We start from the raw sequence: 25,627 nt of genomic DNA, 5'->3' as shown, positions 1-25,627 counted from the left end.
TACTATAATATCTGATAAATGGTTGGTGCACAGCAAATGGCTCATTATGTATAAGGTTCAACTAGTAACTCTTTATGTGTGTATATCTAGCCATTCATTCAGCAAATAAAATTTCAGCACCAATGATTCATCAGATACTGGCCTTAGTCCCACAAATACAAGAGCGAACAAGATAGTTTATGTGAGGGAGGGACTGGGGGTACTAAGCAAACAGGTAGTTTTAATGCAATCTCAAGTGCTTGGATAAGGCGAAGCTCAGAGGATTTGTGTTATTTGGGTGTCTGGGAATGGAGAAGGAGGTTAAGAATTTGTTAGGTTGGGGAATTCCCTGGTGGTCCAGTGATTAGGACGCCAAGCTACCAGTGCAGGGGGCGAGGGTTTCATCCCTGGTCGGAGAACTAAGATCCACACATGGCAGTGGGGCCAAAAAATTTACAAAAAAGAAAAAAAAATTGTTAGGTTGGGGGATTAAAGAAGGCTCAGAGAAACGTTTCTACTAAATCCAAATGATATAGATTTTTTTTGATAGATTAGTCATGGGATCTGATATTTTAATATCTAACACTAGTGCTTTTTGTAAATAATCAGTTTTCAGCTAAGTTCAACAAATAGTAAATACCCAGATGATAGCAGTTCTGCCTGCCAGTTTCTGATGAATATTTTTAGAAGGATAATATGTTAGGTAACTACTGTCATGGACATTTTGCGTATCTTAAACAACACAGTCACAAAGTAGAAGTGCTTGCTTAGGTAGAATGAGAAACTAAGAAAATTTTCAGTTTTCCTACTGAGTTAAAATAAAAATTGGGAGAAAAAGTATTCATGTTACTGGCATTTGGGAAGGATAAAGGATTACACCTTATTTGTTATAATTGTTTTCTTTTATTGTAGGCTGTAGAAGATGCCTTTGTGCCTGTTATAAAATTTGAATTTGATGGAATTGAAGTAAGTGTTAAATATTTTTCTGACTTTATAATTGAATTATTTAACCTATATGGGTTTGTTTGTTTGTTTTATAGTTTAAAAATCAGACTTATATAGGCACAAATTTTAAGGAATCAAATACTCTAGTCATGGTGAGTCCTTCCTCACCATGGAAAAGGAACCAGCCTCCATCCCTACCCCCAAGATGTTTATACACATCCTTCTCATTCCCATAATCTCCTAAAATAATTATATTATTATAGTTTTAGTTGGAGCAGTATTCAGTGTTTATATTATTATGGTCTTATAAATAATGTTCAAAACTGAGCACAAAACGTACTAGGTTACCATTCTTTGCTGTGTGTCTTTTGTTTTCTTGGGAGTTAATGTTTTGTGTTTTATTTGCTTGATGTTTATACTTTGACTAATTCAAATTCAGTCTCTCCTAGTTGTCTAAATCTCCGCTAAATAGATTTGGATTTCTCAGGTGTCCTGTCATTATCGTCTTGAAAAAATATCTCACTGATTCTTCTCACTTCTTCTAATCCACACTGATTGTTCTCCATGACTGATAATACAGCTGTCATTCTGACATCTTTCTTCTCTCATCCTGGGATTTCCTTTTGCTTCTCTCTTGAGTTTTCTTCTTTCTTGACTTACTTTCATTTTAGTGGCACTCATCCACCAGCTTCCTGAAAAAGAGCACATATTTTTGAGATCTTGAATGTTTACAAATATCTTTATTTTGTTCTCACACCAAATTGATAGTTTGGCTAAGCATAGACTTCTAGGTGGGAAATAATGTTTCTCAGAATTTTGAAGGCCTTGCTTCATTGTCTTCTAGCTTCCACACTCTGTTGAGGAATGTGAGGCCAATTTGGTTACTCATGGTTTTTATGTGACCTATTTTGCCTTTTTGGCCACTTGTGTGATTTTCTTTTCTTCTTTTTTCCCTGGTCTTCATAGTTGTAAAATTTATGGTAATACACTTTGTTTTGGTATGTGTCTTTTCAACCAAATGTGCTAAGGCACTGAAGTAGTTCTTTCAGTTTGGAAATACCTGTCCTTCAGTTCTTGGAAATTGTATTGAATTCAGTTGTGTTGCCCGCCTTTGTTTTCTGTCTCTTTCTGGAACTCCTAACATTTGTATGTTGGACCCCCAGGACTGCCGTGTTTTTTTGGTTTTTTTTTTTTTTTTTTTTACTTCTTCCTTCCCACTTATAACTACATCTTCATATTTTTGTTCTGCTTTTTGGGGGTTTTCTCATCTTCTAAATGTTCTCTTGTTTTCCATTTCTGCCATCATATTTTTTTTAATTAATTTTTTTAAATTTATTTATTTATCTTTGCGGTACGCGGGCCTCTCACTGTTGTGGCCTCTCCCGTTGTGGAGCACAGGCTCCGGACGCGCAGACTCAGTGGCCATGGCTCACGGGCCCAGCCGCTCCATGGCATGTGGGATCTTCCCGGACCGGGGCACGAACCCGTGTCCCCTGCATCGGCAGGTGGACTCTCAACCACTGCGCCACCAGGGAAGCCCTGCCATCATATTTTTAATTTCTAAGAATACTTTTTTATTCTCTAAATGTTCCTTTTTATTTAAGAACTCATTTACAGCCTCCTGTCCTTATTTCCCAGATATAATATGTTTTATCTCTGCTTCCTTAGATCTGCTGAGTCTGTTACCATTTGTCCATCTGCTTTCCAGATTTCATGGTTTTTACCGTTGTCTCCTTCTGTTCTCTTTGACTTAGTGGGTTATGCCTTTAAAAACAAAATAAAACTAAAACAAAAAAACAAAACAAAATTTTGCTGGTATTTTAGTGGGGTTTCAAGAGGGAGTGAATGTAAATGTGTTGGATCTGTCATCTTATCTAGAAATTCACTTACAAGGTTTTGATTTTTTTTAATGATTGGCAAAATTAAAATGCTTACTCTTAATTTGAAAATTATTCTCCCAAAACTTTGCAGTGATTTTCCAATGTGATATTACCTGCATAGGCCTTTGGAAGTTTTGGTAGAACTTCCCAAACTAATAATTAGAACTTTTTACATTTTTGAGGTGGGAAGGGGGGAGAATGGACTAAAAGGAGAAAAAGTAATATTTCTCTCTCTCTCTCTCTCTCTTTTTTTTTTCCATCTTTCCAAAGATTGACCTAGTCTTTGCAAGACTGTCAATACAAACCATATCAGATAATTTAGATCTAAGAGACGACTCTCGACTGAGAAGCCTTGATATAAGGTGTATTCGCAGCCTAAATGGTAAGCTTCTAAAGAGAAATCTCAGATACCTACTTGAAAACAATTAGATGAATAGAGATCTTTTTGCAAAACTATTAATAGACGTTTTAAGAATTAGACAAACTCAGTTAAAAATGATGTAATTTTCTTTATACAAGTAATCTGATCACATTTAAGCATCTTAAAACACAAATTTACTTGAAATGTTTATGTTTATAGCAGTGGTCCTCAAACTTACTGGTCTCAGGACCCTTTTATACTCTAAACATTTTTTGAGGACCACCCCCCCCAAGATCTTCTGTTTATGTGAGTTATATTTATCAATTTATCATATTAGAAATAAAAACTGAGAAATTTTTAAGGTGTTTAATTATTAGTTCATTTTAAAATAACAATAGTAAACCCATTATAAGTGAATATATTTTTGTGTGAGAATGGCTTTTTTATTTTTTTGCATTTTTGCAACTGTTTAATATTTGACTTAATAGAACACAGCTAGATTCTCATATCTGCTTTTGCAGTCAATCTCTTGTAAAATTTTGTTTTGATTGAAGTATAGGAAGAAATCTGGCCTCTTAAAGATATGTAATTGGAAAAGGAAGTATTTTCATAGCCTTTTCTGATAATTGTGGATATTCTTTAATACTACACCAAAACTTGACTGATGACAATTTCCTTTTTTTTTTTTTTTAAATAATCTTCTTTCTGGTGGAAGCCTCTTTTTATTTATTTATTTATTTTTCTTTTAAAATTTTATTTATTTTTTGCTGTGTTGGGTTTACATTGCTGCGCGCGGGCTTTTCTCTGGTTGCGGCGAGCGGGGGCTACTCTTCATTGCGGTGCACGGGCTTCTTATTGTGGTGGCTTCTCTTGTTGCAGAGCATGGGCTCTAGGCGCATGGGCTTCAGTAGTTGTGGCACGCGGGTTCAGTAGTTGTGGCTCACAGGCTCTAGAGCACAGGCTCAGTAGCTGTGGCGCACAGGCTTAGTTGCTCTGCGGCATGTGGGATCTTCCCGGACCAGGGCTCAAACCCATGTCCCCTGCGTTGGCAGGTGGATTCTTAACCACTGGACCACCAGGGAGGCCCAATTTCCTTTTTCTTTTCAACAGCTTTATTGAGGAGTAATTGCATACCATAAAATCCATCCTTTTTAGGTGTACAATTCAGTAGTCTTAGTATATTCACAGAGTTGTGCACCACAATCCGATTTTAGAACATTTTCGTCATTCTCAAACGATCCCTCATACCCATTTGCAATCATTCCTTTTTCTAACCTCCAATCCCAGGCAACCACTAATCTACTTTCTATCTCTATAGATTTGCCATTTCATACAAATGGGGTCATGTAATATGTGGTCTTTTGTGTCTGGCTTCTTTCACTTAGCATAATGTTTGTGAGGTTTATCCATGTTTGTAGCATATATCAATAGTTTGTTCCCTTTTTTGCTGAATAAAAGTGATCTTTTTAAAGTGTTAATTAGAATATCAGACCTAAAACTGTATCAGTTAACTTTTTGTACTCTGTTGCATTAAAATCTGTTGGTCTGTCTTATTCTTTGAATGGATCTTTTACCCATGCATGATTTTGTCCTATCATGCCTTAGTCATTTAGAAAATACTGGCTCACAAAGTTATTTGGATCGTCTAAATGTTAACACACATTTCATTATAAAATAATTTTTTAAAAAATCACATTCATTAATGTCACCACCAATCTCATTAGAAAAGTCTAAGTCTTGGAAAGCTGTCAAGCTCACACTAGCAGATACCAGTTGTCCAAAATTCTAATTTTTACTTGAAACTTCAAGTTTTATTATTGGTAACAAATTTTGTCATTTGTTTTCCTAGAAGTGAGGAGCTCACTTTGTTCATTTTTTAGGAACTGTCTGCTAAATACCCAAGTATGAATAACTGTAGTTGTCTTGTCAATCATTCTTTCAAGTAAAACTGGTGTTCCTTGAAAAAAAACAGATAGTTCAGCTTACCTTGAAAATGTTCAAACATCACACACGTTCCTTTCCTGTTTTCTAACTGCAAATTTGTGGTGAAGATAATATTGTCTACTATTTCAGTTTGTTGCCATGGCTTTGATTCACTGCTAAGATACCAGCAGTTTTACCCACCACTGGTTTGGCACCATGAGTGCAAATGTTAACACAGTGAAACAGGCAAAGAAAGCATTAATATTATAGAAATAGATTTGACCTAATAGATTCCCAGCAGTCCACTGACCACACTTTGAGAACCACTGGTTTATATTGGATTGGCCAAAAAGTTCATTCAGGTTTTTCCATAAGCTGCTATGGAAAAACCCAAATGAATTTTTTGGCCAACTCAATATTTTGTTTAACTTAATCATTGCATTTTGCTGTATTTCCAGAGTGCAACAGTAAATCACAGTATTTGTGGATAAGGTTTGCATTAAAGCAATAACAGTTTTATAAGTTGGAGGCATTTGATTAACAGTAAAGCCAAAGGTGGAAAAAAGCTAAAAAGATATTCAGACTCATCTCTTATTTTAATATTGGATTGTATAACCCATGTGCTTTTTAATTCTTTGTAAGCAAACTGATTTCTCTTATATAAGAGCTACATTTAAAGTACATAAAGAAATTAAGCCTCATATTTTAGTATCTTTGATATTTTTAGCATTTGAGAGTCAAAGTTAGAAGGACATTTGAATTAACTGGAATTTGTTGCATAATGAAAAATGAATGCTTTATGTTTTTCAGGGTGTAGAGTTACTGATGAAATTTTGCATTTAGTGCCAAATAAAGAAACTTTCAGACTCACCCTAAGAGCAGTCAAACTATGGGCAAAACGTAAGTATCCCAAGTCTTTTATTTTACGTTTGCATTATAAAATTATAATTTTCAGTTGCTCATGGTAGAAGCACATATGGGAATTCCTGAACCTGTTGATACCTTGGGGGATTGAGGTGCAGTAAGCTTTGGAGAAGCTATTTCTTTTTCACGTGTGATGCTTACCAGTGCTCTGATGTGTGACTTTACCTTCTTCTCCCATGGGTGAAAACTAAAAGCCCCTGACTTTACATCTTGGATTGCAGCCAGGGAGTCAGAATGAGTTAGAACTTGAAGAGTAAAACCCTTACTTGTGTTCGAGCTGTCTATGGACAGGACCATCTCATCATCTCTGTCTCCCCATTCCAGCAGAGAGGCTGGTGTATAGCAGGTGTTCAGTAAATGTATTAAGTGAAGAACCTACTGTGATAGTTTTAACCTTTTGTTTTTACCTTCCAACACTCTTCTAATAAAGCCTTGAACTGTACTAGTTTATATATATATAGGATGTGGTTCATAAAAGACCCAGCCCTGAGCTGGCACAGCACAGTTTGTATTATTTGTAACTACATTTAAGCTGTGCTGCACTTCTGGCACCAGGTTTTACAATCTAAAACAGTGCTTTCCAATCAAACCTTCTGTGATGATGGAAGTATTTCATATCTGTGCTGTCCAATACAGTAACCATATGGCCGTTGAGCACTTGAAATGTGCACCTGAGGAACTGAACTTAAATTTTATTTAATTTTAATTAAATTTAAAATTAAAAAATATCTAAAGTGAAAACATAGGTCCTCACAAAAACTTTTACACAGATGTTCATAGCATTATTAATAATGTCAAAGTGGAGACGACCACAAAATGTGGTATATTCATAATGTGGAATATTATATGGCAGTTAAAAGGAGTGAAATATTGATACATGTTACAACATAGATGAACATTGAAACCATTATGTTAAGTGAAAGAAGCCAGTCTGCATATTGTATAATTCCATTTATGTGAAATGTTCAGAGTAGGCATATCTATAGAGGTAGAAAGTGGATTTAGTGGTTGCCTAGGTCTGGGAAGACTTGGGGGAAATAAGAGGTGTGTGACTGTTAAAGTTTTCTTTTTGGGGTGATGAAAATGTTCCAGAGTTGATTAAAGTAATGATTGCACAACTCTGTGAATAGAATAAAAACCATTGAATTTTATACTTAATTGATGAATCTTATGGTATGTGAATGATAGCTCAATAAAGTTACCAAAAAAATACTATATATAGGCACATGTAACTTGTGGCTACCATATAGGACAGTACACATCTAAAAAGACCTTAAGCAAGTAGAATTTGTCCTTGGGCTCAATTATATTGTGTAGTCAGGGTAAAGTAATCTGCAGTAACGGGGTATCATGAACAATTTGTTTTTCCTTATAGATTAAATACCATGTTTTGTCAATTATTAGATGCATGTTTTTCACATTTAACATAACTGAAATGATATTTTGTATTTTTTTCTCTTAATGGGACATAAAATCATCTATATTATATAATAACTGAGAACATCTTAGTTTTGATGAAATATGGTAATGCTTCTTTATAGATTGCTGTAAGAAACAGTCATTCAAAAAAAGAAACAATCATTCAAGAAAATGAGTAATATCAATGGTGTATTGTACTTTATGGAGAGATATACAAATTTTTGCACAATACTGAAGTCAGTCCCCAACTTTACAGTTGAATTTTTAAATGCCCAAGAACATGATTAGGGTAGTCCCCCCTTATCTGCCATTTTGCTTTCTGCAGTTTCAATTACCTGCAGTTAACTGCAGTCTGAAAATATTAAATGGAAAATTTCAGAAATAAACAATTCATAAATTTTAAATTGCATGCTGTTCTGAGTAGTGTGATGAAATCTCTCGCTGTCCTGCCTGGGACAGAGATGGTATTGCAGTACTTGTGTTCAAGTAACCCTTATTTAACTTATTAATGGGCCCAAAGTGCAAGAGTAGTGATGCTGGCAACTTGGATTTGCCAAAGAGAAGCCTGTAAAGTGATTCCTTTAAGTGAAAAGGTGAAAGTTATCAACTTAAGGAAGGAAAACAACCGTAGGTCGAGGTTGCTAAGATCTACATAAGAACGAATCTCCTATCATGAAATTGTAAAGGAAGAAAAAGAAATACGTGCTAGTTTTGCTGTCTCACCTCTGTGAAACTGTGAAAGTTATGGCCACGGGACTTCCCTGGTGGCGCAGTGGTCAAGAATCCGCCTGCCAGTGCAGGGGACACGGGTTCAAGCCCTGATCCAGGAAGATCCCACATGCCACAGAGCAACTAAGCCCATGCGCCACAACTACGGAGCCTGCGTGCCACAACTACTGAAGCCCGCGCGCCTAGAGCCCATGCTCTGCAACAAGAGAAGCCACTGCGATGAGAAGCATGCACCGCAACAAAGAGTAGCCCCCACTCACTGCAACTAGAGAAAGCCCCAAAGACCCAACACGGCCAAAAATAAATAAATTAATTAATTAATTTTTAAAACGTTATGACCACAGTGATAAGTACTCAGTTAAGATGGAAAGGGCATTAAATGTATACAATAAGATATTTTGAGACAAAAAGAGGCCATATTCACATAACTTTTATTATAGTACATTGTTATAATTGTTCTATTTTTATAATTGTTGTTAATTTCTTACTGTGCCTAATTTATAAATTAAACTTTATCATAAATATCAGTACCATCCCATGTTTCAGGCATCCACTGGAGGTCTTGGAACGTTTCCTCCACAGATAAGGGGGAACTAGTGTACTGTTGAAAAGTTTTTCTTCCCTACTTGTGGACCCTCTGAATATCTTTCCTCCTCCCTTTCATTTCTCTCTCAACCACAGATATTGAAAGGTGGGAAATTCCAATGTCATATCAGTAGAGCCCAGTTGGACAGTCAGAACTGAGGCAGGGAACTGAGATGTCTGTATTGGAGGGCAAAGTAGGGGGTAAGATGAGCAGCTTAGGGTTTACTGATAAGAATGTGAGCCTAACGTGAAGGTCTGTTTGTTGATTTTAATGTTTCTATAAGGGAGAAAAGTTCTAAGCAAATCTTAGGAGGGAAGTTGTACTGTTCCTTACACTTGAATGTCATGGATAGTAGGTCCTAACAATAATTAACAACTGTATTAATTTTCTAGGACGTGGTATTTATTCCAACATGTTGGGATTCCTTGGTGGTGTCTCCTGGGCAATGCTAGTTGCAAGAACTTGCCAATTATATCCAAATGCAGCAGCTTCTACTTTAGTTCATAAGTTCTTCTTAGTTTTTTCCAAGTGGTAAGTATTCATATGCATATTTTCACTACTTACTAACCTCTGCCTATATGTAAATTTGTTTGCAAATTTAAGAGTTTTGCTTACACCTTTTGTCGTCTTACATTCCTTTTTTAAGTTAAATTTAAAAACATCAAAATTGAGGCAATGATGGGACCCCAGATGGTGCTTTCTTCTAGGGGGACTGTGAATGTGGGCCTTTAGCTTATGAGAGTAGTCTTTGCTAATTACTAGCTATATAGAGGTTAAGATCTCCTCATATGTAAACTAAAGATGATAACTATAGCTGCTTCACACAATTTATTAGGAGTATTCTCAGTAAGTGTTAGCTGTTGCTGTTATTAAATTATCACGGTTAAGTCCATGAAAGCAAATGAGAAGGAAAGAAAAAATTCAAGTTTAAATTAGTTGCAGCTAATGGGCAAAGTAGTATTTGCCCTTTCAGAGAACACTGCTTTAAAATAAGCAGCTTTTTCCTTTGTATACTCCCTTCGTCAGTTTCTTTTTTTTTTTCAATACCAAATACCCAAAACATTTGCTGTGTGAAAGTTGGAGCAGCATCTAATGATTTTAACATTTCATATAGTTCCTGAAATGAGGTCTTATGTGAGTTTATTTGCTTATTTCATGTTAGGGAATGGCCAAATCCTGTGCTGCTAAAGCAACCGGAAGAAAGCAATTTGAATTTGCCAGTTTGGGATCCTCGGGTATGTGACTTATTACGGCATTTCATTAAAACCTTTTAGGAATAGGATGATTCTGTAAAGTGCAGTCTAGTTAAGGATAATTCCTCTTGTTCCTGTTCATCTTCCTTCTGTGTAACTATAGTCCTTTCCCTCCCTCTACTGTGTTTTTTCGGTGCAGATGATTTGTATCTCCAATCCAATCCAAATGTTATGTCATTAAAAATCACCCATATAAGACTTGAGTGGGTATATCAACCAAGATGTTATAATCTACTGTTAAAAACTGTCTTACAAGTAATTAGTTACTAATAATAAAGTACTGAAGTATATAAAGGATGTACTTTGCAGTACAGTTTAAAGCAGATTCATGGTTCCAAGATAGCATAACTCTCACTCACCTTGCATTTTAATGTGCTTCTAAAGTGATACTCATTCCTCTGAGTAACCAAGGGGAAGTCATCTGTTGAATAGGTGCAGAAAGAGGATGGAGAACCACTGGACCAGATAATGCTTTTTGCACTTATGATATTGTATTTCCTTGGTTCTAAAAGACCACTGTTTATAAGCTGCACCATCCATTTAACAGCTTTTTGGGGGAGAAATAAACTTCTGCAGAGTTTTCTTTAACTTTGATTATCAGACACATCTGACTTCAGAAATAACTGAAGTTGGGGAGGGGAAATGTACTTCTTAGAACTGAGGAGATGTAGTATTAAATTTATATTTCATATTCTTCAGACTTTTGGGGATGAAGTGAGGACAACTGAAATAGGAGAATAGATCAATTATTCTGCTTCTAATTTCACAGGTAAATCCATCAGATAGGTATCATCTCATGCCCATAATCACCCCTGCCTACCCACAACAGAATTCTACGTATAATGTGTCCACATCAACTCGAACAGTAATGGTAGAAGAATTTAAACAAGGTAAACCTGTCAGCCCTATTACCCTTTACATGTTCCCGCGAGTTTTTGATTGACAACAGTGTTATTCTCTATTGCAGTTATGCCTATTATTTCTAAAAGTTCTTTCAAATGTGTATTTTTTAAGTACTTGGTTTTGCAAAATATATGATAATATGAAGGCCAAAAATAGAGCCACCCCGGTCTGGTTGAAATTGACTTTTATGTTCTAAGAAAGAGCATAATAAATCTACACTTTTTTTTACTCAGGGATTTGGTGGGGTTAGAACTTTGGGCGTAGGGTCACACAGGAGCTGATAATACGATGGTCAGTTTTCAAAATCACTGTCTGTCTCTCTTTCTTTAGGTCTCGCAGTCACAGATGAAATTCTTCAAGGGAAATCAGATTGGTCCAAACTCCTTGAGCCACCAAATTTTTTCCAAAAGTATAGGTATTTGAAATTTTGCATTTTGTGTGTGTGTGTTTAAGGAAGAAGAATGTTAAACTTATAAAGTTAATACACAATAGGTGACGTCACTTATATTTTAAGTGAGGTAAAGGATAGGTTAGCAGAAACCCTAGGTGATGAGAAAGTCTCTGTATTCTAGTAGTGTCTAACCCAGTATTTGTGGGTTTTGGGGTTTAGTGAATTGTTTTTAATTAGAAGGTCTAGAATTAATTTTGTGAAAATCAGAGCATGTTTTAATTTTCATAAATGTGTGCCTGTATTAGCTGTTTTGTTCATTGGGAGGGAGAAGGAGTAATAAAGAAAGAGTAAAAAAGAAAAAGTAATAATGGAAAGTCAGACCCTAACAATGTTTCTCTGGCTTTTTTCCCCCTGATTATTGCTGAAAATTCTTCACAGACATTATATAGTATTGACTGCCAGTGCATCAACAGAAGAAAATCATCTAGAGTGGTAAGACATTTCAAGTTCTCTATCTACTGTGTGATGATAACATATTTATATGGTACTTTATCATTTCTAAAACACTTTCTCTATTTTCAAAATTATTAAATCTTATTGATGACTGTTGTACTTGACCATGAAGCATCAGTGTTTAAGAAATGCCATCAAATTAATGTTTCAGAATTGGAAGTGACATGAGATAAGAATATATGTACAGATTTTTGCCTTTTGTCACTTCTCAGAGTCAGATTTAAGCAAAATTTTGAGGCAGTTTGAATGATTCTGATACCTAGCCTATTACCATATATATATATATACACACACACACACACACACACACACACACACCCCAGACTATATATACACATATATGTATTTTGAAGTATAGTTGATTTACAGTATTATATTAATTTCAAGTGTATACCATAATGATTCATTATTTTTGCAAATTGTACCCCATTAAAAGTTATTACAAGATAATGGCTTTAATTCCCTGTGCTGCACAACATATCCTTGTTGCTTATCTATTTTATACATAGTTAAATCTGTTAATCCCATACTACTAATTTGTCCCTCCTCTTTTCCCTCTCCCCTTTGGTAACCACTTGTTTGTTTTCTGTTATCTGTGGGTTTGTTTCTGTTTTGCATATACATTCATTTGTATTATTTTTCAGATTCCACATATAAGTGATATAATACAGTATTTGTCTTTCTCTGTCTGACTTATTTCACTAAGCATAGTATTCTCCAGGTCCATCCACATTGCTGCAAATGTCAGAATTTCATTCTTTTTACGGCTAAGTAGTATTCCATTTTGCACATACACCACAACTTTATACATTCACCTGTTGATGGGCACTTCAGTTGCTTCCATGTCTTGGCTATTATAAACAGTGCTGCTATGAACATTGGGGTGCGCATGTCTTTTTGAATTAGTGTTTTCATTTTTTCCGGATATATACCCAGGGGTGGAATTACTGGATCATATGGTTCTGTTTTTAGTTTTTTAAGGAACCTCCATACTATTTTCCATAGTGGCTGTGCCCATTTACATTCCCCCCAACAGTGCACAAGGGTTCCCTTTTTTCCACATCTTCCCCGACATTTGTTATTTGTGTACTTTTTGATGACAGCCATTCTGGTAGGTATGAGGTGACATCTCGTTGTTTTGATTTGCATTTCCCTGATGATTAGTGACTTTAAGCATCTTTTCATATGCCTGTTAGCCATCTGTATGTCTTCTTTTGAAAAACGTCTTTTCAGGTCTTCTGCCCATTTTTTGATTATTGTTTGTTTTTTTTGATATTGAGTTGTATGAGCCCATATATTCTTTTAATTTAGGAGATGGTGGCATGAAAGGCTTCAGAATCTTAAGCTTCTGTCAACGGATAGGAGATATTTTTGGTCAAGGACTAGTACATTCTTTTTAGCGCATCTGAACTGATTCCTTCTGCCTCCAGTGTATTGACTTCACTAGCTCCATCAGGCAGAAACTGTTAGACCACCAAAGATGGTTGTGCTTTCCTCAGGTCTGCTTTTTGGGAAAGGAAAACATATTACTGTCCTGTTTCTGCTTCAAGGGTTTAATGCTTATTTCATTGACAATTAAAGAGACCTTGGGAATTCCCTGGTGATCCAGTGGTTAGGACTTCATGCTTTCACTGCCAAGGGCACAGGTTCAAATCCCTGGTTGGCCAAAATGAATGAATGAAAAAACAAACAAGAAAAAAAAAAATTTAAAGAGACCCTGAAAAGAATCCTTTCACTAAAACATTTTATTTGTCTAGATTAGGGGTCAGAAAACTATGGTATAGTGCAAATCCAGTCTGCTACTTATTTTTATAAATAAAGTTTTATTGGAACACAGTCACACTCATTCATTTATGTATTGTCTATGGCTGCTTTCCTGCTGCATGGCAGAGTTGAATAGTTGTGACAGAAACATATGGCCCACAAAGCCTAAAATATTTACTCTGGCCCTTTACTGAAAAAGTTTGCCAACATCTCATTTAGATAACACAGAGGAGTAACTAAGTGTTTTGTATATCCGCTGTTGAAGAACATATAATTATAATGTATAAGCTTTTTCAAGCGTTTGAAAATGTTCTTGTAGTTATTCTTTGTAATTCATAAAATCATTAATAAGTTAATAAAATAAGTGACAGTAGTCACATTTAAGTGAGGTAGAAAGTAAAGTTGCAGGTATCTGATGAAGTTTTTTTTTTAATAAATTTATTTTTTATTTATTTTTGGCTGCGTTAGGTCTTCATTGCTGTGCATGGGCTTTCTCTAGTTGCGGCGAGTGGGGGCTACTCTTCGTTGCGGTGCGCAGGCTTCTCATTGTGGTGGCTTCTCTTGTTGCAGAGTACAGGTTCTAGGCGCACTTGCTTCAGTAGTTGCAGCACGCGGGCTCAGTAGTTGTGGCTCGCGGGCTCTGGAGCACAGGCTCAGTAGTTGTGGTGTGAGGGCTTAGTTGCTCCACGGCATGTGGGATCTTCCCGGACCAGGGATCGAACCCATGTCCCCTGCATTGGCAGGCAGGTTCTTAACCACTGTGCCACCAGGGAAGTCCCTGATGAAACTTTCTATATTTTAGTAGTATCTGATCTGATTTTAGTGAATTCTTTTTAAAATTTAATATCTAGTATCAATTTTGTAAAGATTAGAGCATGTTTATTTCATGAATTAAGTGCTAGTTATTAGCTCTTTTTGTTAACATTATTTAAATATATGTTAGCCTTAGGGTTTAGGCATAAGATTTGAAAGTAGAAAAAGATTTAGAACCAGGTTAACGAACAGTTTTTGTTCATGCTCCAATCATGACTATTTTATGGTCTTAAAAGGCAGGGTATTTTAGATCAGGAATGCATTAAATAGATCAGTTCTTCTTGAAAAAGAAAGGGAAGGAAACAGAAATTCACTAAGTAACTTCTCACTTACCTGAATGGTATTTTAAACAGAGTCCCTAAAATATTGGACTGAATTTTTTTAATGAACCCTGTAAAGCATCATAGCTAATATGCTGTTTGGTTTACTTGGATGTAGCTTCCACATTTAATATGGAAAAATCTTGTCATTTTATTTTAGGGTTGGATTAGTAGAATCTAAAATACGTGTACTTGTTGGAAATTTGGAACGGAATGAATTTATTACTCTTGCCCATGTAAATCCCCAGTCATTCCCAGGAAATAAGGAACATCATAAAGAGTAAGTTAATTATTTTTTAATATCATATTTTTAAAATAATGGTATCCGAAATATGCATGGTTTAAGATCAGTTGTGAGATGCTATTTAACAGGCATTGATGGAGGATAATACATTGTATACTTGATCACGAGTTGTCATGCATTAAAACTAAGTACATGCTTTGTTGGTAGCCCACAAACCCCAACAAAAAACTCCATCACAATATTTGGAGCATCTTTAAATATATATTTAGTAAGTCATTTTCGAAGCATTTAATCCTCTTGTATAATAACACAGGATAACTTAACAGTGTTCTTGGTGTCAGTTTTAAGAATTTGGTCAAACCATTGACATTTGTATTTATGCTTCCATAGACCAAGTTTTAATTACCAAATAGCATCTGTAAAATTGTAAAAATTAATGGAAATTCTTAAATTTTTTATTTTATAGCAACAATTACGTATCAATGTGGTTCCTTGGAATAATTTTTCGGAGAGTAGAAAATGCAGAAAGTGTTAATATAGACTTGACATATGACATACAGTCATTTACTGATACAGGTAAGACTTTGTCATCATGGAGCTGTGGTGCTCAACCTTGGCAGTAACGCAGTATCACCTGCCTAGGATCTGGCTGGCTATATTTTTTAAAGTTCTGCAATTGGTTAAATGAAGATGGAACAGCTATATCATGAAAATTAATTCTGCTATTAAAAAAGTAAAGGCATGATGAAGCGACTTCCAAGACCTGTTTGTGGGCGGGGGGGTGGGGGGTTGCAGACCAGTGTAAAGAAAGAATATATGTATGTTTGCTTAAAAATATATAGACTAAAAAAAAAAAAAATACATAGACTATCTCTGGAGGGATATATAGTTTTTTTAAAAAAGAAACTGGCAGAACTGGTTGCTTTTAGGTCAAGGAACCAGGTGTGTCTAGTGGACAGGAGTGAGGCAACTTCACTGTATACTCTTGAACCCTTTTGAGATTTTGTTGTTGTTGTCATTGTTGTTTTAAATACTTATTTAATTTATTTGGCTGCACCAGGTCTTAGTTGCAGCATGTGGGATCTTTGTTGCCGCGTGCGGGATCTTTAGTTGTGGCATGCGGGATCGTAGTTGCAGCATGCATGTGGGATCTAGTTCCCTGACCAGGGATCGAACCTAGGCCCCCTGCATTGGGAGTGTGGAGTCTTAACTGCTCAACCACCAGGGAAATCCCCCCTTTGAGTTTTGTACCATGTAAATGTATTAACTGTTTTAAAACAAAAAGAAGACTAAAGAAAGTCTATAGGTGATTCTTAGTGTGCACAGCCAGTGTTCGTAATCACAGTCATAAAGACGACTTGCTTTTTACTTTTTTTACATGAAATAAATATCATTCAGTACAGGCTTGCTGAATATGTCTCAGAATCAGTGAAAAGGGTCTTTCACATCTAGCTCCCTAAGAATATCTCCCTGGAATATCTTAATATATCTGTTATAAATTTGGAGTTGTCTTAATAATCTGGAATAGTGTACATTCATACTATTAATATTCTTGGTTAGCTCATCTGAGTTTTCTAAATTCTTTTGAATTAGCACTCACATTTATCATGAAAATCCAGGTTCCTGTGCATCACCTAGAACCACTGAATCACATGCTCTGGGAGTGGAGCCAGGAGTCTGCACACTGAACAAGCACTCCTGGTGATTCTTTTATAAGCAATCTGGAATGAAAACATAGATATAAATTTTTCCATTCTAATTTGGACTCATTTTTCCAAAATGAGGGGGTTGGGAAGCTCTGTTTATTATAGATTTATAAAATGTTCTTCTTCAGATAGAGATACTGAGGCCCCAAGAGATTAAATAATTTACATTTCACAGTACTTACTGTGCAAAAGAAACCTCCCATCCCTGTCTTGAGTAAGCTTATAATCTAATTTGGTATTCACAATTAACGTACATTAAATAATTTATATGGTAGTTAATAAAAATGATTTTCTTATAAGGAGTGAAAAGCACTAGACTGGGGACCTAGGCCTACGTGTATTCCAATTTTGGCAAGGCATTCAAGGCTGTTGAGCCTCATTTACCCACCTGTATAATAAGGATGTACTTTTAGATGGTTTCTCATGTCTAACATTCTGTGGTTGGTGTAGAAAAAGAAGCTTCATGGAGGAGGAGAGCTTGAATTGGCATCTTGGATATTTGGTATTAGGATTAGCTCAGACTTGGGCAAATAATTATGAGAAAACATTGCCTTTGGGGAAAATAGCAGAAAACAAGATTTGGAAAAAGCCTTTTTTCCATACATTTATTTTGTTAGATTTGATTATGGGGAAGTCTTAGAAGTTGGGCATGAGAAAACTAGTTAGTACTTGAATAGGGTTGTGACATTGTGAAAATGTTTTGGAAGTATTTGTTCTGTAAGAGGAATGTGTGTTTGTGTAGTGATGTGGAGATATTAAAGGTATGTATTTCAGAAAAAGAAAACAGCCCTTGGTTCAGAAGGAAGTTCCCCATTTTAACATACTGACTCTGTTACAGTGTACAGACAGGCAAACAATATAAACATGCTAAAGGAGGGAATGAAAATTGAAGCAACTCATGTTAAAAAAAAACAACTTCATCACTACCTTCCCGCAGAGATTCTTCAGAAGAAGAAAAAGGTGAGTTTGTACTCGTAACTCTCCAATCTGAGTGGAACTCAGACGAATGATCCTGGGACCAAATTTGCATTTTTATAACGCCCAAACCTATTGAGAAGAAAGAGGGAAGGTACAGACAATTCAATCTAGGACTAAAATCTTACCTTCATTAATCACCAAATATAATTTGTTTTATATGTACTTCAGAATTGAAACCAGTCATTTTTCTCATTTACTTTTTGAAATCCTAAAAGCTTTCCCCTCTTTCAGCAAAGTCTTTCTGATGTCAGTCGAAGTTCAAGTGGACCTCAATCCAAAAGATCATCTCTGGATAGCAATTGTTTGGATAGCTCCAGAGACACTGATAATGGAACACCTTTTAATTCCCCGGTGTCTACAAACAAGCCTTCCAAGCCTGATAGTCCTCCTTCAGCAGAGACAGAAAGGTCTGTATTTCAAAATTTTCCTCTCAGTCTTCAGCTTATTTGAGGATAATGTAAACTTTTCTATACCTTTGCTAAATACTTTTTTTTTTAACTGTAAAAAGATTTTATTTTGCCAGTTAGTAGTCAGTTTCTTATTTAGAATTATTTGACAATTTGTGGTAATCCTCTGGGGCATGGTATAGGTTTATGAGTATGTGGGAGTAGATAAGTACATAGAAATGTGCAGGTTTTCCTTTAATTTTTTCTGTTAATTCTCTCCCTGGGTCCTCTTCCTTTCCCTACCCTTTTCTCTTCCTTCAGTGAAATGTTAAAGTTAGGAGTACTTGAAAGAAATTATCTTAAATGTTAAAATAAGAGTGTTTTAAATGCATACTATTTAAATCATTTAATGATGATATTTTAACACGTTTAACAGGAATAATGCTGAGCCTGCTGCTGTAGTTGTGGAAAAGCCACTGACTGTCCCGCCAGCCCAAGGACTGTCTATTCCCGTCATTGGTGCAAGTAGGTATCTACGCTTTTTTTTAGTAACGATACTACTACATTTGTATTTAATTACTGAAATCTTTCTTTTTTCCTTTTCAGAAGTTGACTCTGCAGTAAAAGCTGTATCACCTCCAGCTGTGTGTACCATTCCTACTGTAGTAGGACGAAATGTCATTCCTAGAATCACAACACCCCACAGCCCTGCCCAGGGGCAGCCACATCTAAATGGAATGTCAAATATAACTAAGAATGTTACCCCCAAAAGATCCCACTCCCCATCCATAGATGGGTCTTCTAAGAGGTTGAAAGACATAGAAAAGGTAAAATTACAACTTCAGTGGTGATTCAGTAGTTGATTTTTTTCAAAGTAAACTTAAAATAGTGCTGAAGAAACTCAAATTCTTCAGTTATCTTAGTGTTCCATTAGGATTTGACTGTTTAAAAAGAGTATTTACCTAAACCCTAAGAGGATAATACTAATTGTTCATCTTAAATTCAAATTACTGGGCTTCCCTGGTGGTGCAGTGGTTAAGAATCCACCTGCCAATGCAGGGGACACGGGTTTGAGCCCTGGTCCGGGAAGGTCCCACATGCCGCGGAGCATCTAAACCCATGGGCCACAACTACTAAGCCTGCGCTCCAGAGTCTGTGAGCCACAACTACTGAGCCCGTGTGCCACAACTACTGAAGCCCATGCACGTAGAGCACATGCTGTGCAACAAGAGAAGCCACAGCAATAAGCCTGCCCACCACAAAGAAGAGTAGCCCCCACTCGCCGCAAGTAGAGAAAAGCCCGCGTGCAGCAATGAAGACCCAATGCAGCCAAAAATAAAAATTAATTATTTAAAAATTCAAATTACTAATGTGTCTAAAAATTTGAATGATCTTCGTTTCTCTTTGACTTACATAAAGGCATTATTGGTAACTAAATAATCATGTTTATTGTGTTATAATGTTGATCTCCTCTGCTTCCAGTAGGTGGTGGTAAAACTGTTTTATTCATTATCTGGATAGATTAAACAAAAAGATAAAACTTTAGAAATTAAGGGTGGCAATGGAATTGTCTAATTTAAATTCTCTTCCCTCATCAAACCATGTTCATAATAGGTTTTTTTGTTTGTTTGTTTTTTTTTTGGCTGTGTTGGGTCTTTGTTCGAGGGCTTTCTCTAGTTGCGGCGAGCGGGGGCCACTCTTCATCGTGGTGCGCCGGCCTCTCACTGTCGCGGCCTCTCTTGCTGCGGAGCACAGGCTCCAGATGCGCAGGCTCAGTAGTTGTGGCTCACGGGCCCAGTTGCTCCGCGGCATGTGGGATCTTCCCGGACCAGGGCTTGAACCCATGTCCCCTGCATTGGCAGGCAGACTCCCAGCCACTGCACCACCAGGGAAGCCCACGTAATAGTTTTGATGTTAGCCTGGTCACTAATTAGTTTCTCAGTTTATATAGATTTATGTGTTTTTTATAGGTAATAGCAACTCATTTTAATGTTTATATTTTAGTTTATTCGACTTGAATCAACATTTAAGGAATCACGTGCTGCTGAGGACAGAAAAAGAAAATCAGTGGTAAGTATATCAATAGTGTGCTTCAAAATATTTACTTTTAAAGAGCCATGTATCAGGAAAAGTACTATATTCAAAAGTAGATCAGATTATATCTGTCAACTCTTGGTTATGTTTCATTTCATGTAGAAATAAGCATTTGCATATAGGAAAGAAAGTTTTCACTTGTATGTAATTCTGTTTTTAGGATGCCATTGGAGGAGAATGTATGCCTATTCCAACTATTGATACATCACGCAAAAAGGTAATAATAGATAGTCTTATTTGTAATAAAATACGCAGTTAAAAATTCATAGGTAATCTGCAGGTACAAAAAGCTTACTAAGAAGAGCCTAGCATGGGGTGAGGAAAAGAGTAGTAAGATTTTGTCCCTGTCCTCAAAGACCAGCAGTATAGTTGGAAGTTGGGTTGGAAATAGCAAACAAAGTGTATGATCCTAAATGTATGTACCTCAAAAGTCTAGAAAAGAGGGAGTCGTTTAAGACTTTACGATTTATGCAGGTTATGTTCAACCTTTGTTTTCATTTATTTTTAAAGAAGCAGTTTAGTGCTCAGCACAATAATTTCTTACCAACACTTGATAGTCTTTTGTTGTACACCACTGCTTACTGACAAAATTTAGGTTTGATAGTTGGGGACCATAGTTACTAATATTTTGGAGGAACCAAATATACTGGTATACAGAGTAAGTACCTTTAAAACATGAGCTAAAGAGCCCCTAAATCTCAATTTAAAAATTTATTTTCAAAGGATTACCATTTAAGCTAATAATATTATAGGTGCTCAAAAAAATCGGCCTTGTGTAAATCAGAAGAAGCCCTTCTTTGAGAGGTTACAGCAAACAAAATGGCTTATTTTTCACCCCCCATTAAATAAAGTGTTTCTCATCACAGTCAGCTGTCACCCTGCCAGGTTCCCCAGGATGTATTGGCAATTCTAAAGCAAAATAGAAAATGTCCTCATACTTTCTATTAGTTGTAGAATTTGTAAAATTTCTTTTAACGTAAGAGTGGGTTACAAAAAGTAGAGGTGTATAATTATGTATGGTAATGGAAAAAAAATTGAGATGATATTAAAGTGTGAAATGACATGTCTGGGTTTTGCTTTAAAAGATTTCAAGTATAAAGGGTAAGGGGCATAAACCAAACAAATGTGGCAAAATTTTAATAATGTCTGAGTCTTCTTTGTGGCATCTAAGTCTTCATTTGTGGCATTTAAGTCTTCATTGTCCTTCCTATTCTCTACTTCTATGCACATCTGAAATTTTTCATGTCTTTTTTTTTGAATGGATGTGTGTATGATATAATTTGTTTAGCCTAGGTAACATGCGAGGAGAATTAATTCTTGCAGTCATCTCTTGACAAGAAGCTGATATGCTGTTTCTGTCAGACAATTATCTGTATTTTAGGCTTCTGTCTTTGTTTCTGTCTTAGACTTTGCCTTCATTATATAATAATCTTTAGTGTCTTCAAAAGCCCTCATATAGATGTCCCTGACTTTTACCATCACTGAAGTTACCTACCCTGACTACAAAGTTGGTTTTCCTAAAAACTTAATTATCTCACAAGTTGGGTTATTCTTCTGCATGAATGTATTACAGAAACTAATTGAAGGCTATAACTGGATATCAAGTTTTCCTCTGTATCACACACTCATTTTTTCACCTTGCACCCCAAGAATTTCCTGTTTAGTGACCATGCTCTTCACCTATTTCTCTTTAACATTGCCCGAGTCTGAGGAGGACTTTGTTCTTTATGCATTTCTCAGTCTAGAAGTGGCAATTGATTAAACAAAGTCCTCTTTCCTATTCATACAGTCCTCCCACTTCTACCCTTTCCCTATCCCTCTGCTTTTCACCTGTTTAAAAAAATAATAAGTCCCCAAAACAAGGGGACTTGAACATAGGAAAAAAATATTCAACACATACTTGAGTGTTTAGGAACTTAAAGCATTTGGAAAAAAACTCAGAGTTTTGTGACTGATTTACTCGTTGGACCTTTATAATGTGTATTTGTTTTTCCTACTTTGTATTTCTTTCTAACAGAGACTGCCCAGTAAAGAACTACCAGATTCATCATCTCCAGTTCCAGCAAATAACATCCGTGTCATCAAAAATTCCATTCGACTGACCCTAAATCGGTAAAAGCAGTGCCTCCTTACTTAAGTGAATATGCAATCATTTAGTGGCATAGATGCAGCCACTCTTTTTAAGATAGAGGTGGCTGTCATACATAAAATAAGGTGAAAGTTACAGTCATCGGCCTAACAACCTTGAAGTGGTTTTTTGAACTCTCACACTTTGACCTGCAGATGCTGTAGCATTCTCTCATTGATTGCTACATACAGTTCTCTGAGGATGACCTGCTATCAAATTATCATCTACAATATTATGGCTTTGCGTTGGAGGTTTTACTGCCTTAACTTTCGATGCTTGTTTCTCTGTTGTGGGAACCAGTTCTTGGCTCTCTGGACACTGATAAAACAAGTCCTGAACACCGCCCCCCTCTTTTTTTTAAGTCTTATGTTGTAATCATTGTATAGAACTAAAAAAGTTGAAAACAAAAAAACAAAACAAAAAATGTAATTTTCCAAATGTTAACACATTTACTTTATCATTGAAGCCACTTTGTGACACCTGAGATAAATGAATGTGAGGTATCTTCTCTGCTTTCCTCATTTGTGTAGATGTACTTATGTCTGTTCTGTTGATTTAAGTTATTTTTTCTTGGATTGGCACACGGAATATTTAACTTTTTATTGTGCCTTTCTATCCAAATGTTGCATAGTTACCAGGGAGGATTAGTCCAGTGATTACATAAGAGTTGGGCACCATAAATTCTCTATATTTTGCCTCCCATGGAGGCCTTTGAAATGCATCTTTATTAAGAATCAAAATATGACCAGGATACTGAAAGTCAGTATATGAACGGTGAAATTGTTACATATCCTATCTCATGCCATTTCTTGTTAGTTGACTGGTATTTTTTACTGAGGAGCAACTCATTCCGGCATCAACAGTAAGATGCCTTTAAGTATGGCAAACTTGTATTTTTGAAGTGTACGATTAACTTGGCATGATACTTCCTGACCATTACTTACCGCCACAACTTCAAACAGTTCCTTCGTGGACTAGGCATGCAGAAATGAGCAGTGGATTTTATTGAAACCTAAAGGCATTTTTGAATGACATTGTTACCAACCATTAATTGGCTCAGGACCTTTGTAATTTTTATTTAAATATATGAGTTGTCTTTTTTTACACTGCTTTTTTCAGTGCATTTCTTAATATTTTTTAAGTTTCATGAACGCATGCTCCATTTATTAAAATCCATAACCATGTAATTCTTCTTGTAATATGTTGATTCAGTGTTTTGTAAATGAAGTCGTATGTATTTTCAGAGTATTTTTGTATGTACTGTAAGATACCATCTTTTCAAAGAGAAAACTTTAAAACCTTTACTGTCTCTCTTTAGTCTAATTTTTTAAATATGGATTATGCTTGAATTACTCTTTAAACGAAAATGTATAGATTACACAGCCAGGAATGTTGGTATATATTACCTTCTTCAGCTTTCACTCACCATTTAGTAGGTCCAGTAGGAAAAACACAAAATGGTACATTTGAATAGTGCAGGGAAAATCCTTGGTTATATAGTTCATAGGACTCATGGGATGCCATTTAGCCAGTGGAGTAATAGTCCATTTTCTCTTGCAAGCCCTTTACCATTGAGTTGAAATACTTGAATTCTGATTGTCAGAGAGCAGGATCCTTCTTTTCCCACTCCTGTTCCTGACCCCTACGTCTCTGAAATGGAAATTCTAGTGTTTAACTTTTACAAAGGAAGACTTCTTAAAAGTAAAGAAGAGCAAGGGGAAAACAATGGTTGTTCCATTATTCACTTTTTATATAGCAAAATATGAGAATGAAATCCCATAACCAAGTTGTAGCTTCCTTGGCAAAGCTGTTCTCTTAGTTGACCCTTTTTCTTTATTCAAGTATTTTGAGATTTGTTCTATAAATACTCTATTTGAGCAAAAGAGAATGATTATGCAAGGACTGAATAACTGTCACCTGACTTAAAACATTGATTGATTGAAAACTTCTTTAATAAGGGCTTTAAGAATTCCCCATACGTACATCCATGTTTACCCTATTATATAAACCGATTCCTTGGAGTAACTAGCGGAGTTCATCTTTAATAAGAAAGCAACAGGCCTAACCTTTGTACTGTAGTATAGTCATTCCTCTTGTTTTAATGGTCCATTTGACATGGGGTTAAGACATAGCCAAGAGTTTAATGTTAGACTTCTCAAAGATAGCATTCTTCAACCTGTTTGGTAACTGGGGAGTTGATGAGGTGCTTTTGAGATAGCGGGTTTGGTCAGAAATGAAGTGTTTTCTATCCTGAACAGTAGGTAGAACATTGAGTACAGTTGACCCTTGAACAACACAGATTTGAACTACATGGGTCCAGTTATATGTGGATTTTTTTCAATAAATATAGTACTTGTATTTTCATTTCACAGAACTTTAAACTAATTAATTAATTATAGGGGAAGGTTTGATTGAGATCACAATATGTGGAATCGAAAGAACTAGGGTTTGAGTCCTGATTCGATCCAGACTGTTTCAGCTTCCTGCCCTTGGGTGAGTCATGTATCAATTCCTTTGTTTTTGAAGCAGAGCTAGCAGTACAGGTGTTTTCAACTGGGGTGAGTGGGTTGGTGCCCCTAACTCCTGCATTGTTCAAGGGTCAACTGTACATTTTGTTACCATGGTAGGAGACCTCCATTGTAAGGGTTCCAAGTAAGTAAGAGGGAATGGTCTGCAGTTATGTGCTGTGTTCACAGGCACTAGGTAGATGCATTTGATTTCAAGTGTAGAGACTATACCTAGAAATATAACTAGAAATATATTTTACAAAGTCAAATAACCTGTTCTTCAGTATGTAGACACATGTTCATTTTCACAAGGGTATTTTAATCTCATTTTTCAGTGACTGGCTCTAAAGAATAATATATCAATGAAACAATTATCTGCTAGTTTAAACCTTAGGGACTTAACTAATTTGAGAGACAGGATAAATGGCTTAAAGCCTTGTAAAATTGGGGCAAGAGGATCTTATAAGACTATGCTTACAACAAGAGTTTTTGTCTTAAGGCAGCAATTTAGTAACATCATTAAAATGCTTACTGTCCTATATAGTTGCAGTGAAGTGAAGTGAAGTGAAGATGGGCAACGTTGAAATGGGCTGAACTTATTTTCCACTGTGTCCCACAGCTTTGAAATAGAAATTCCTAACCTGCGGATCATGGACTGTAGGGAATCCCTTGCAAATGTATATAAGAAGTTTTTGTTCATATACATTTTTCTGAGGGAAAGTTCATAATTTCATCAGCTTCTCAAAGTGGTCACGACCCTTAAAAAAAAGTTAGGAACCACAGCTTTTCAGGATTGAATAATCCCAAACTCTTTGCAGTTTTCTTCTTAAGATTTTTCTGTGGTGTATTTCTGAAAATGTACTGTGGCTCTTAACTAGTAA

At 36.0% G+C, this 25,627-nt stretch overlaps 1 protein-coding gene across 2 annotated transcripts in view; it reads left to right on the top strand.

Moving 5' to 3' along the window:
* The window catches only part of PAPOLG (poly(A) polymerase gamma), a 32,893-nt gene extending 9,350 nt beyond the window's left edge, over nucleotides 1-23,543 (top strand). For both annotated transcript variants that reach the window (XM_067704979.1, XM_067704978.1), the window contains exons 6-23: nucleotides 892-945; nucleotides 3,075-3,186; nucleotides 5,899-5,988; nucleotides 9,139-9,277; nucleotides 9,909-9,981; nucleotides 10,769-10,889; nucleotides 11,233-11,317; nucleotides 11,732-11,785; nucleotides 14,864-14,983; nucleotides 15,414-15,523; nucleotides 17,492-17,613; nucleotides 17,863-18,038; nucleotides 18,454-18,542; nucleotides 18,624-18,844; nucleotides 20,022-20,087; nucleotides 20,272-20,328; nucleotides 22,129-22,223; nucleotides 22,395-23,543. In XM_067704979.1, the coding sequence (XP_067561080.1) occupies nucleotides 892-945; nucleotides 3,075-3,186; nucleotides 5,899-5,988; nucleotides 9,139-9,277; nucleotides 9,909-9,981; nucleotides 10,769-10,889; nucleotides 11,233-11,317; nucleotides 11,732-11,785; nucleotides 14,864-14,983; nucleotides 15,414-15,523; nucleotides 17,492-17,613; nucleotides 17,863-18,038; nucleotides 18,454-18,542; nucleotides 18,624-18,844; nucleotides 20,022-20,087; nucleotides 20,272-20,328; nucleotides 22,129-22,223; nucleotides 22,395-22,614 (2,004 nt within the window). In that variant the 3' untranslated portion in view covers nucleotides 22,615-23,543. The remainder of the gene's footprint in view (nucleotides 1-891; nucleotides 946-3,074; nucleotides 3,187-5,898; nucleotides 5,989-9,138; nucleotides 9,278-9,908; nucleotides 9,982-10,768; nucleotides 10,890-11,232; nucleotides 11,318-11,731; nucleotides 11,786-14,863; nucleotides 14,984-15,413; nucleotides 15,524-17,491; nucleotides 17,614-17,862; nucleotides 18,039-18,453; nucleotides 18,543-18,623; nucleotides 18,845-20,021; nucleotides 20,088-20,271; nucleotides 20,329-22,128; nucleotides 22,224-22,394) is intronic.
* The last annotated feature ends 2,084 nt before the right edge of the window (nucleotides 23,544-25,627 follow it).

The sequence above is a fragment of the Pseudorca crassidens genome, chromosome 14, assembly GCF_039906515.1.
Source record: "Pseudorca crassidens isolate mPseCra1 chromosome 14, mPseCra1.hap1, whole genome shotgun sequence".
NCBI lineage: Eukaryota > Metazoa > Chordata > Mammalia > Artiodactyla > Delphinidae > Pseudorca > Pseudorca crassidens.
Note: the sequence above shows the minus strand (reverse complement) of the source record. Positions and strands in the feature narration are given on the sequence as shown.